Genomic DNA, 12,983 nt, shown 5'->3' with positions numbered 1-12,983 from the left:
AGAAGATTTATAGGAGGATGCTTTAAGTCACATAGCAATGACAGAGCTGTCAAGGTTACCACCACCTTCTGGCAGCTTCCAATGGCTTCTATGGGAAGATGCATTTCAAGCAGCACAGTAGCAAGAGCTGATAAAGTTCACAGTCACCAAGGTGGATTGCCGTTCTGAGGGCAGCCTTCCACAAGAACTGGAGCAAGGTCCTACAACTCCTTTATCAGGACGAGTGGCTCTCGCCCCACGCCTGCCATACAGCCGGTATCTTTATGATACTGAACGCTGCCACCTGGGCCATGGATTCTTGTCCTGGTATAACTGTTTTTCCCTTAATTCATGCTCTGCACTGTATCTGCTCTAGGCATTTCTCCGATTATAAGCTGCTTATTCCTTAATTCATGCTCCGTACTATGTCCACTCTAGGCATTCTTCCGATTATGAGCTAAGATATAATTATAGGTATATATGTAGGGAAATATTCTTCAGGCACTCATACTATCAACTATTAATGATTATAGATAGAGGATTATATAAAGGGAGACTTCAAGCCCTATTTCTATAAACTAATATATGATTATGTAAAGGACTATATAAAAGGAAACTGAGTAGTAACACTATAAAGTGAGATATTCCTCAAGCCCTAACTGTGCCAGTGTTCTGCTTAGCTCTCATTCCTCGGTGCCTATGTGGGGCATTACCCACAGTCAACAAGGTGAAACCCCATCTCTACTAAAAATACAAACATTAGCCCAGCATGGTGGCAGGTGCCTGTAATCACAGCTACTCAAGAGGCTAAGGCAAGAGAATTGCTTGAACCCGGGAGGCAGAGGTTGCAGTGAGCTGAGATTGCACCACTGCACTCCAGCCTGGGCGACAGAGTGAGACTGTCTCAAAACAACAAGAACAACAACAACCAAGATGTATCTACCATCTCTCTGCTGATGGCACTCACCAATTTTATCTCCAGCCTAGACCTGGTTGAATGCTAGGTTCCTGTTTTCAACTACCTGCTTTCCAGACCCACTCAGATGTGTAAAACTCTACATGCTGAAAACCAAGCTATTGTTCCTCCCCTTTAATCCTGCTGCTCTTGCAGTAGCTCATGCAAACAACGACAGCAAAGCCCAAATGGAGTCCTTCTCAACTCATGTCTTTCTCTCACTGTCCACATTTAATTCTTTCATAAAAGTTGTGTGTTCTACCTTCAAGACATATTCTGATCTGACCAATTCTCATCACTTCCTTCACTACCAGTCTGGTCCCAAACACCCTGTTTTATGGCTGGACTATTGCAATAGTATCCTAACTGGTCTTCCTGATTCCACTTTTCCTCGCTTCAGTCTATTTGCCTCTAAGAAGCTAAAGTGAGGCCCTTAAAATGCAAGTCAGATCTTACTTCTCTGCTTTGTGCTCTCCAGTGGCTACCCATTTCACCCAAAATAAAATCCAAAGTCCTGCAAGATTTAACACCCAAATTTTTTATTTCATCTGCTGCCATTTCTCTCTCATCTCTGTCTCAACCACGTCTGCCTCCTCAGTGCGGACTGACCACAGCTAGCGTGCTCCTGCTTTGGGTGCTTTGCACTTGTTTCTGGTCCTTGAATGCATATGGCTTGCTTCTTTAATCCATTCAAGTTTCTCCCAAATGTCACCTTATCAGAGCAACTTCTCCCAACCAATGTATACAAGCTTGTGCATGCACACACACACACACACACACACACACACACAGCACCACAATCACAACAACCACCAGTCTCTGTCCCTCTACTTTTTATCCTTTATCAACAACAGGTATATACATATTTACTGGGTTATATATTTTTTGTCTCTTCTCTCCCTCCCCGTTTGAACATAAGTGCTACAGAAACAGAGTCTTCATTCTTTTTCTCTAGTTTATTCCCAGTGCCTAGAAGAGAACCTGTCACATAATAGGACTCAATAGATAGTTGTTGAATTAGTGAGTGAATGAATGAATGAGTCAATGAAAAAGTTAGATCATCTCAATCTGAATACAAGGGAATTTTCTCGAGAGTCTTCCACAGGATTATCCTATTTCCTTTTTTCTGCCTCTCTGTGTTGGATCCTGGATAAATTTACACATAAAAGCACTGTGAGAGAGGTTGGACCCTTAGGTCCCTGTGTTACATATGAGCCCAAATGTCACCCTGTGCCATGCATATTCTCCTGTGACCTCCTTCCCCACATGTGGCCCACTGTCCAGCAGCTGTACTCTTTCTCCCCCTACGCTCTCAGTCCCAGGAGCTTCTCCTTCGTTGTAGCCCCCTCCTTTTGTGTGATGAGGACAACATGGGGAGAAGCAGCAGCTTCACTAACTCCATCCCTGCCTTCTCCATCTATAGTGACCCGCAACACGCAGACTTCCCAAGCCTCATCTGGCCTGTGCAGTCTGGGGCTGGCCAAGGCGTTCTCTGCACGTTAGCTTTCATGTTCATTTCTGTGTCCTGCAACAGCTTGACTATTTGCAAAATCAAGACTTGTAAAACTACCAAGGAAAAATATATACTGTATTCTATGGCCTCTAAGATGCCCTCTTCCTTTTTTTCACATTTTACATCTCTAACATCAGGAATGTCTTATAGTTGGTGCTGGGAAAGTGAAAATCCCTATGCACTTAACAGAGCCTGAGCCTATGCCAACTTCATTGCTATTCCTAGGGTGTGCCTGACCTCATGTATCCCTTGCTGTGCCAGGCCACAGGCCTTCTGAGAACCACTGGAAGGAGGAAATTAAATCTAGTTATAGTATGAAAACCTTGGATCAGGGAAAACAAAACAAAACAAACAAAACACCAGCATCAAGATCTTATTTCTCTGCTCTATGCTCTCCAGTGGCTTCCCATATCACCCCAAATAAAATTCAAAGTCTTGCAAGATTTAACACCCACCCAACCTCCTTTGATTTCATCTGCTACCACTTCTCTCTCAGCTCTCTCATCGGCCTCCTCAGTGCTGACTGACCATAGCTGCTGTGCTCCTGCTTTGGGAACACATACAATGGGAGGCCAGTAGCTTAGAGGAGTTAGGAGCACTTATATAAGAAATGCAGCATACCAAATGCTCTGAGTGACTTGGAGAAGCATGTTGTGGAGAAAACCTGGGCATTGACAACTCTGAGTTAGAAAGTAAGCAAGGATAAAGAGATTCTGAATGTGAAATTAGGGAAACTTTAACCAGTTAATTTGTATTTTATCTTTATGCATGCATTAGAGTGATATATAACAAAAATCTGTCCAAAAATTATTATCAAATATCTTTATCAATAAGTTTAAATTAAAATTAGAACAGAAAAGAAACCATTGTATCATAGTTTCCTATGGCAGCACTTTTTTGTTTTTTAGTGATACATAAAACAATGGTGCACTGTGCCGTGAAAGGAAGTTTATTTAGACTTAATGAAATATGGTGATTAGCCCTAGTTACATAAAAACATGAACCATTGGTTTAACAAAACCTAAGGACTCTACTACACAAATGAATTGCTTTTTACTACCTTGAGCTCTTTGGGAAAACCATAAAACCAAAAGCTCAATATTCATCTAAAATTATTTAATTATATTTCATAATTAAATTATTTGGAAGATGTTTTCAAAAGACTCAAAGTTAAAAGTTCTCAGCGTGATATTGATACTATAATTATTCTCACAAATAATGTTACTAATAAAAGTTAATGATGTAGAATCATAACGGTGATTATCAAGTAGGAGGATGCCAGCCAAAGTAGAAAGTTTTTTTCTTTTCCAATTGTTGTATCCCCTCACCCCTCCTCTTATCACAGTGAGAAGCAGTCACCTGTTTTCAAAGGTTGGAATATTGTTTTCTTGTTTGGAAACACTGGCTTAAACACAGTAACATATTAAATACTTCACTCTAGGTTGAAACACTGATCTAATTTTTATTGGACAAGCTTTGAAATAACAATTTGATTTCTCAGTGTTTCTTTTGTGACCAACTCTCCTCAATGTTGCATGCAATGTGAGCTACAAGCATTTGTGAGCCTAGGAATCACAAGTCCCCAAGATTTCCTGGGGATTAGGACCATGCAAATGCAAATTAGGGACACTGGAAGACTTCTTTCATCCTTGTAACTGCTGTTACTTTGTTCCTTGCTTCCTTATGGGTAGCAAAGCAATTCATTGTTTTTAAAACATACACCTTAGCTGTTGACTTTTTCACTGGCTAGCTGGAGAAGGAAAGAAGGAACTCTTTCCAACAGATTTTAACTCTCTGGATCCCATTCAATTATTTTTTCCATTCAACTATTTTAAATAGATAACACGAAATCTTGTAGGGGCCTCACACAATTCCTAATTCCAGACTTTTGAGCTATGGAGTCTTATTCTGCTTCTTGCATCTTCAACCTGTGCTTTACTATAACCGCCCCCTCCCCCTTTTTTTTTTTTTTTTTTTTTTTGAGACAGAGTTTCTCTCTTGTTACCCAGGCCGGAGTGCAATGGCGCGGTCTCGTCTCACCGCAATCTCCGCCTCCTGGATTCAGGCATTTCTCCTGCCTCAGCCTCCTGAGTAGCTGGGATTACAGGCACGCGCCACCATGCCCAGCTAATTTTTTGTATTTTTAGTAGAGACGGGGTTTCAGCATGTTGACCAGGATGGTCTCGATCTCTTGACCTCATGATCCACCCGCCTCGGTCTCCCGAAGTGCTGGAATTACAGGCGTGAGCCACCGCGCCCGGCCTATAACCCTTTTTGATAAGTCTGATTACCTGTACCCTCTTCAAAATCTTTCAGCTGGCTACCACAGTATATAGGTATGTTGGAAACCAGATATTTTTTGTGGCATAATTCTTCCAAGGAAGTCGAAATGCTTTGCAAGCACTTCTTCATTTTTCAGCCAATCCACATAGCAAGCAATGTTCCATGAATCCTTTCCTTTTTATATAGTGTCTGTTGGTGATTATCATGAATTCATGCCTGTGCAGAGCCCCTGATTTGGAAGGAGGAACCACAGGGGCTGGGGAGGGGAGGGCATGAGTGAAGGTTCCTGTTAGACACTAGGTCTGACCCCACTTGGCGGCAAAATGGTCCTTCACCCGTTATGTATTCATAGAAATCGCAACATGCCTTTCTGTTTTGTGTAACTATAATTTAGTTAATGCCCATTAGGATTTGTAAGCCCTTCACATCTTCGAGGATTTATTTTATTTCAGAATGAAAGTGACTTTATGGCCCATTTACCATTAGCGTGACTTATTGCATTATTCAAGGGAGGAGGAGGAGAGCAAGAAGACAAGGCAATCTCCGTTACATGTATCGCCATCAACAGGATGACCACCACACATTCCTGCAAAAGGAAGAGGGGTGGATGTAACCCTTCGATGCTATTGTTTATGAGAGCACTGAAGCCTGGGTGATCATGCAATATTTTACTAGATGAGTGTTTCGAGTGTGTGTATGAAGGAGATGTTCAAATAGAGGTGTGAGAGTAATCGATATTTGGAAGTAATGGATATTTTGAGTTCAAAAGATGCCACGCGTCAAAGATGATGACGAATGACTACCTACTTTACTCCATTGCTGGCACCCTTAAATTACAAGGATACTGAAGCGAGACGGAGTTAGCATCTGACCCCAGCAGTGGATCCGCAAGGCCGACTCCTAATTAGAACGAGATTCCCGGAAGCTGGACAGCCTCTGTATTTATGGGAGCATGCGGAGCAGCTGGCAGTGACCCACGGGAAGCTTCGGCAGCAGCCGCCGCAGGAGTGTCGGGCCCATAGCCTACCTGGAGCGTTTCAGCAGCGCCTGGTTCAGAACCACCGGGGCGGACAGCTCCCTGGCGCCAGGCGCTGACTGCGGAAGGGGACAGTGAGCGGGTGGGTCCCCGCTCCATCCGCAGACCTGGACCGTTGAAAGCGCCCGGGCGCCTCCCCTCCTGTCCCCCGGCCCCGCCCTCCCCACCCCGCACTGCTAGTGGCGGTCCCGGGCTGCGCGTCCCTGCAGGAGGAGAACCGCCAGGCCGCCGGCGGCCCTCCCCCTTCTCGCCAGCCCCGGCCGCGCGCCCCGCCCCGCCCCGCCCCGCCGAGGAGGGTGGAGGCGTTAACGCGCCGGGCCCGCCCAGCACCCCCGCGGCCTTCCGGGCCGCGCTCCCCATTGGCCGGCGGGCGGGAGGTGCGAGGAGGCGGGGCCCGCCTCTGGCGGCTCGCGCCGGGGAAGGTCGGCAGCCGAGTGCCGTGGGCTGCGGGGAGGGCGCGTAGGGACGCGGTGAGCGCCGAGGAGACGCAGCGGCGGCTGTGGTGGTGGCGGCGGCGGCGGCGGCGCCTGGTCTCAGCCGCAGCCTCTGCGTCCCGCCCGCGCTGGGTCGCCCCTGCCACCCCCGCGCGCGCGGCTCGCCTCCCGCCGCGGCCCGCAGCCTGCGGTGCCCGAGCTCCGAGGGCGCTTCCCCGGGCGCTGGGCCCGAGGCGGCCAAGACGGCGGGCCGGCCGGGCGCGGGGCGGCGGGCGCTGTGCTGCGGGCTGCGCTGGTGGGGGGCGGCGGGCCGCGGCGCGGGCCCGGGGCCCGGCGCGTGCGGCTGGGAGGCGCTGTGGGGAGCGGGCGCGCGGGCGGCGGCCGGGGCCATGGCCGAGGGCGGCGGGGGCGCGCGGAGGAGGGCGCCGGCGCTGCTCGAGGCTGCCCGCGCGCGCTACGAGAGCCTGCACATCTCGGACGACGTGTTCGGCGAGTCCGGGCCGGACAGCGGCGGGAACCCCTTCTACAGCACGTCGGCCGCTTCGCGCTCCTCCTCGGCCGCCTCCTCGGACGACGAGCGCGAGCCCCCGGGACCCGCAGGGGCCGCCCCGCCGCCACCCTGTGCCCCGGACGCGCAGGAGCCGGAGGAGGACGAGGCCGGCGCAGGCTGGAGCGCTGCGCTGCGGGATCGCCCGCCCCCGCACTTCGAGGACACCGGCGGTAAGAGGCGGCCCGCGGGTGGGTGTCGGAGGCGGCGCTGGAACCTGGCCCGGGGGAGGCGTGGGTGCTGAGGCGGGCAAGTCCAGACGCTCCGTGGGCTGGCTTGTTCGTGTCTCTCCGGAAACAAACGAAGCTGCAGGAGCTAGGATTGTTCTGACTGCGCCTGGGGGCTCCGAACCCGTGGGTGGAGAGGGCGAGGCGGAGGCCGTGGCTAGCACTTTTCCAGTGACAACGACGTCGGGGGCCTTTTCCTTCACTTCCTGGGAGTACCCTACCCCTGCACTGGAAGCCCGTCACACCTGTAGGTCGGACTTTAGGGGTGCATTGAAGTTAGGTTTTCCTAGTTGCGGGGCGGGAAAGGGGGCTTTTCTGAAAGCCCGGAGTGGCTGATGGAGGCAGGGGGAGACGTTTTTCACTGAGAGCTCAAGAGTGAGCCTTACAGCAGGTGACAGGGGCGAGGCAGGTAGCAGCTGGCCCAGTGAGAGCTGAGGGAGAGACCACCCGCGGCGTCTCGACACGGCTTAGTTTTCTCCCTAATCTAGAAACTTTCCCTGACCGCGCCATTCCAGATTTCGTAAGAATGGGGAGGCGTGAAGGGACCGATCGGGCAGCGTTAAGGTGCCTGCTTTTCCTCCAGAAGGTACTTTCAGGTGTGTCCTGCCTACCGCTGTGGTCACAGGCAAGCCCTGAGTACCTGGAGACGGTGGCTGGGGTGCTGGCAGCTGCGGCTGCCCCATTCCTCTTCGCTGCCTGTTTTTGTGGGAGTTGACTGATAAAATATTACTCCTTCCTCTGCAGAAGTTCTGCAACCTCTGCCTTCTTTGAAAGCTGCAGACCAGCCGTTTCCAGCCGTCCTCTCATGCTGGTATTTCTTGTTCCATGGCCTTCTGTTGCAGGCCCGTGTTTCTGCACGCTATGTTCTTCCGTAGAAGTGCGCGCAACCGGTCTTGATGAGGGCCAGGGAGTGGCCGCGATGGGCATGATGCGGCTTTTCCTGTGGCCTTCTCTGATTATTGTTCAACCAGTCAGGAACACGGCACATGGGAAGGCAGGCCCAAGGGATCTCCAGCTGGTGCCTGGACTTGGATATGGGCATTGTGCTGCAGCCTGCTGGGAGGCCGGTAGGGTTAGCTGGACTCTCTCAGAAGGGAGTGGTCTGCAGACCTCTGGCAGGCTGTGTTGTGGATGCCCGGAGCTAAAGCTGGGCTTGCAAAGTCAGTTAGCTGTGTTTTAAAGCATTCGCATTTGGGGCTGTAGTTAAGAACTGGGGAATTTCCAAAATCATTCACTCTGTGTAGTCCTTTTATACTGTGCTATATTTTCCAGGATGTCATTAAAGCCACCCAGCCCTAGACAGCTGTTTTCCGTATTGTCTCTTTAAGAACTGTACCAGTCTATGGACCTGGTTTGGCAGACTTTATGCCGTGAGCATCTGTGATCTAATTTCGATCTCAGAACATTTGAGATACAGGTCCAACTGGGAGAGCACAGCAGGTCCCTCTCCGCGTCTAAGGGCAAAATAGAGAACTTGTGCTAGGTCAAGCCTAGTTACGAATAAGAATCCTGAATGTGCTGGTGTAAGAAGGGTGAGCACATTGAAATAAATTTTAAGTCAATCTTATCTTTCTTAATAACCTTGAAGTGGGAGAAATTCTGCAGCAGAGCCCTTTAGTCTAGCCACCGCAGCACTTATGGTCATGAAGAGCAAGATCGTGTGTCATTTAGCGTTAGGTTCAAATTCTGCTTCCTGTGATGTCCATTGAGTTCACACCTGACTGAAGAATCACAGGCCCTTTAAACGAAGACATTCATGGTTATTTGTCGGTATTTTTTTTTTTTACCCCGTTTTGTTTTTCTGTCACGTGTGGGAGCTTGCCTTTTAACTCCCTGAGGGAAATTTAGAGTGGTTGGGGGTGGAGAGATGAGGTTTATGGCTTGTTAAACTTGAATTCAGATTTCCCCAAAACAATGGAATATGATTTATGGGGGCTAAACATAGATGCAGAAGCATGGGTTTGGTCAGAGAAAGTGCTTGCGCCTACCAGTGAGAAGGAAGATAGATGTGTTTATTAACAGGCTGAGAGCTGCACCCCAGCCACTCTGAAAGCAAAGAGGATCAGCCTGCCAGGGTTTACCGGAGCACAGTATCTAAAATGCTCCGACAAGTGTGTGCTCCCTCTTGCAAAGAATGCAGCCTGGATCTCTCTTCCATCTTTGTTTCCCCATTTATTAACAAATCTCACTGGGTGGGTAGAGTGGGGTGGGGAGGAAAGCAAGCAGGTGGCATTTTGATCTCTAATCAGGCTTTATAACCGAGAATTTATAATCCAAATAGCTTTTGCTGCTGGAATCAGATGAGGAAAGCACAGAATTCTAGATTTGATAGAGGCTGCCTGCCTTGCACCTACTGTAAAAACAGGTATATGTGTATGTACAGAAATGTGTATTTTGTGGAAAGGTGCAGGTATGTAGATGTGTGTGTGTAACTGGGTATTGTATGCAAATATGTATTGCTTGTGCTAGAGTTTTTTTTTTTTTTTAATCAGAAAGAGATAATTCTGATGACCCAGAAACCTTTCCAGATTCCCTGTGTGTAAGGGAGGTAGACACTGGGGACCATTATGAATAGTATTCCAAGCTGCCACATCCCCCCAGCACCACCACAAGGGGAGTGCACACAGTAGGAGATATTTGGTGTCCAGATGAGGGGCGGAGGAGGGAAAGGGAGGGAGCAGTGCTAGATCCTGTGCCAGCCCTAAAAGCAACAATTCTATAGTTAAGGATGGAAATCCTAGCCATTCTTCAGGCTGTTCTAGTCTTCCCAGCCCCTTCCTTCTGTTTTTCAGTGTATTTAGCTTCCTGGATCAGCCTCTCTGGAAGCGCAGCCAGTAGTAACGGGTGTAGAGGGCCCCCTCCCACTCCTCTGTCTCCTCTCTCACCTCCCCTAGGTTTTAGCTGAGTGTTGAGGTGTGGGATCCCCTCGGGATGTTGCAAACGCTGTGCTAGCGTTGGGCTCTTAACCCCTGTGGGGATCCGTGTTCTGCCTGGGAGCTGAAATGCCTACTGGGAGTGCAGAACCTAGGGCCCTCTCTAAGCCAGACTTGCAGCATATATCCCCCTAAAATAGCCCCCTCAAGCTGTCAGCCTGCTTGCCCACTGTGCAGAAAACCAACACAGTATGAGAGCTCACTCTTTGGAAACAGCATGCAGTTCAGGCCCGGCTGCTTTCTGAGCCTCTGCCCTTTTGGTTTCTTATTCTGAGCAGTCTTGTGATTCGTTTCTCGGAGGAGGCAGAGGAACAGACAGATTTCACAGATGCTCAAGGGCTCCTGTCTGTTTGGTTTGTCAGTCCTTTGTCATGGCTGGCTGGGATCTGAACTGTTCGCTCTTTCTATTAGAGGTTGGACTTCATATGACAGAGAGAGAGAGAGAAAGAGAGAGAGAGCGAGAGCAAGAGTGAGTGTGTATGTGTGTATGTTCCCCCCATGTACCATATCAGCAACCCTCTAATCATTCAGTGGGGAGGTATGACCTTGAGCAGCTGGAGAGAAACATATGGCGTTGAAAATTAACATTGCTGAATGTTTTATCTTTAGAGTTTCTTGTTGGTTTAAAGCCTTTTTAACAAACAAGAAAAGAAAAATCTTTCTCTTAAAACCGGAGTTAAACTGAGACCCTTGGCTTTAAGTGAGTTTGTGCACTCAGAGACCTGGAACCCTTTCTATGGTGTTAAGTGTAATTTAGCTGCCACTACCTTTAGCTCTGTACAAGATTCTGTGGCTCCAGGAGAAACTTTGAATCTTGGTGAGCTGCAAGATAATCTTAGGCAAAGCTACACAGTAATCAAATGCAAGACTGTGTGTCATCTTGCAGTGGCTGCACAGAATTCAGAGAAGGGAGCTTCCTGGGGGAGCTGTTTTGCTCTTTTCCCAGGAGTCTGTTCATGTAGGGGTGAAATGAGCTGCTACTGCTAACCCACAGTTCTCATTTGTCAGTTGCATTTTCATGCATTATTATCACTTTCAGTCTTCACAAGGACTCTGTGGCTGAGAAGTTGCCACTGCCATGTGACTGAGGAAGGAAGTTGCTGCCTCCACTTTCCTGGGGGTGAGATTACCGGTTTAAGTGATCACCATCTAATCAGTCAGACTCAGTAATTTAGGAAATGTAGTACCTATTTTTTCTTTTGCTAGAACTTTTTTCAGTAAAAAATATGAATTTTTATAGTTATACATGAATTGTTCATGTGTACCCGATGTTTAACTCTCATTTCTAAGTGACAAAATGCAGTGTTTGGTTTTCTGTTCCTGCATTAGTTCAATCAGGATAATGCCCTCCAGCTGCATCCATGTCACTGCCAAGGACGTGATTTCCCTCTTTTTCATAACTGCATAGTATTCCATGGCGTATGTGAACCACATTTCTTTCTCCAGCCCACCACTGATAGGCACCTGGGTTGATTCTATGTCTTTGCTGCTGTCATACTCTGCAATGAACATACGGGTGTATGTGTCTTTTTGGTAGAACAACTTATTTTCCCTTGGGTATATACCCAGTAATGGAATGGCTGGGTCAAATTGTTCAATTCTCTGTTCTTTGAGAAATCTCCAAATTTCTGTCCACAGTGGCTGCATTAATTTATATTCCCACCAACAGTGGAATGATGAAGTGTTCTAGAGGATTATTTTATATAATGAGGCTTGTGTGTGTCATGGCACACATAGAGTGCATGAGACATGAGTGCCCAGCACAGTGCATTGTTATATGGGTATACCTATGTCACTATCACCCAGATCAAGGTAAAGAATGTTCCTAGTGCCAGATGTGGTGGCTCATGTCTAGCTTGTGATCATAGCCACTTGGGAGCTGACCTGGGAGAATTGTTTGAGACCAGGAGTTCAAGACCAGCCTGGGAAACACAGAGAGATCCCCCCGCCTAAAAAATATTTTTAAAAATTAGCCAAGTGCGGTGGTGCATGCCTGTAGTCCCCACTACTCTAAAGACTGAGGAGGGTGAGGCTGCAGTGAGCTGTGTTCCTACCACTTCACTCCAGACTGTGGTACAAGCTGATAGAGTGAGACCCCATCTCAAAAAGAAAAGAAAAGAAAAGAAAAGAAAGAAGGAAAGAAACATTTTTAGCACCCTGAAGATTCCTACCTGCTCCTTCCGCATCAGTACCCCCATGTCCCGAGAGGTAGCCATTATTCTGAGTTGATCACTGTTGCTTAATTTTGCCCATGACATTGTTTCATCTGTAAGATTCATCCATGTTGCATGGAACAGTCCTGTCTTTATACTGCTGTGTAGTATGCCACTGTACAAATATACTACAGTTTATCTCTCTGGTGTCCTATCAGCAGACTTCAGTTTGTTTCCAAACTCAAAAGCTGCTTCAAACTTTCTTGTGTATGTTTTCTTGATGTTTGTATACATCACTTCCTTGGGCAGCATCTGTAACTAGCAGTGGGATTGCTAGGCCATAGATTCAGTGTATATTTGCCCTTAGGACAAGGTCTTTCCACTTGGATCAGCTAATTCTTTGTTGGTGGGAGACTGTCCTGAGCACTGCAGGATGTTTAGCAGCATCCCAGGGCTCTCTCCCCACTGAGTGTTTTTAGCACCCCTCCTCCCCGGTTGTAGCAGCCAGACGTGTCTCCAGACATTGCCAAATGTCCCCTGGGGGGCAAAAGCACCAGGTACTGAGAACCACTGCTTTAGGAAGTGCTGCTGAGCAGTTTTCCAATTTACACTCTCACCAGCGGTGGATGGGATGTGCCTCATATTAATTCAGCCAGCACGCTGAGCCCTGCTGGGATGAAACGATAAGTTAGACATGTCTCCTGGGGTCCAGGAGGCGAGACAGTGAAGAAAAAGAGATAAGGGTCTCTGGTGAATGCTGTGATCAGGGTAAACATGGATTTCCATGGGATTCCAGAGGTACTTCACTTCCTCCAGCTGGACTGGAGAAGAGGCGGGGTTTCTAGAGGAGGTGGCCCCTCCCCTGAGTTGCACCTTGAAGAGCAAAAGTCAGGTGATGGGGAAGGAGAAGCGTCTCAAACAAG

At 48.3% G+C, this 12,983-nt stretch overlaps 1 protein-coding gene and 1 long non-coding RNA gene across 3 annotated transcripts in view; one reads left to right on the top strand and one right to left on the bottom strand.

Moving 5' to 3' along the window:
* Positions 1-6,000, bottom strand: part of LOC108302781 — a 47,243-nt gene extending 41,243 nt beyond the window's left edge. For both annotated transcript variants that reach the window (XR_005199809.1, XR_001824514.2), the window contains exon 1: positions 5,758-6,000. This is a non-coding gene — a long non-coding RNA (uncharacterized LOC108302781). The remainder of the gene's footprint in view (positions 1-5,757) is intronic.
* A 587-nt stretch (positions 6,001-6,587) lies between these two features.
* Positions 6,588-12,983, top strand: part of PGBD5 (piggyBac transposable element derived 5) — a 95,356-nt gene continuing 88,960 nt past the window's right edge. The window contains exon 1 of the mRNA XM_017526503.2: positions 6,588-6,920. Within this exon, the coding sequence (XP_017381992.1) occupies positions 6,590-6,920 (331 nt within the window). The 5' untranslated portion in view covers positions 6,588-6,589. The remainder of the gene's footprint in view (positions 6,921-12,983) is intronic.

Source organism: Cebus imitator, unplaced genomic scaffold (assembly GCF_001604975.1).
Source record: "Cebus imitator isolate Cc_AM_T3 unplaced genomic scaffold, Cebus_imitator-1.0 Scaffold42, whole genome shotgun sequence".
In the NCBI taxonomy this organism is placed as follows: Eukaryota; Metazoa; Chordata; class Mammalia; order Primates; family Cebidae; genus Cebus; species Cebus imitator.
This window is presented reverse-complemented; position numbering and strand designations above follow the sequence as displayed.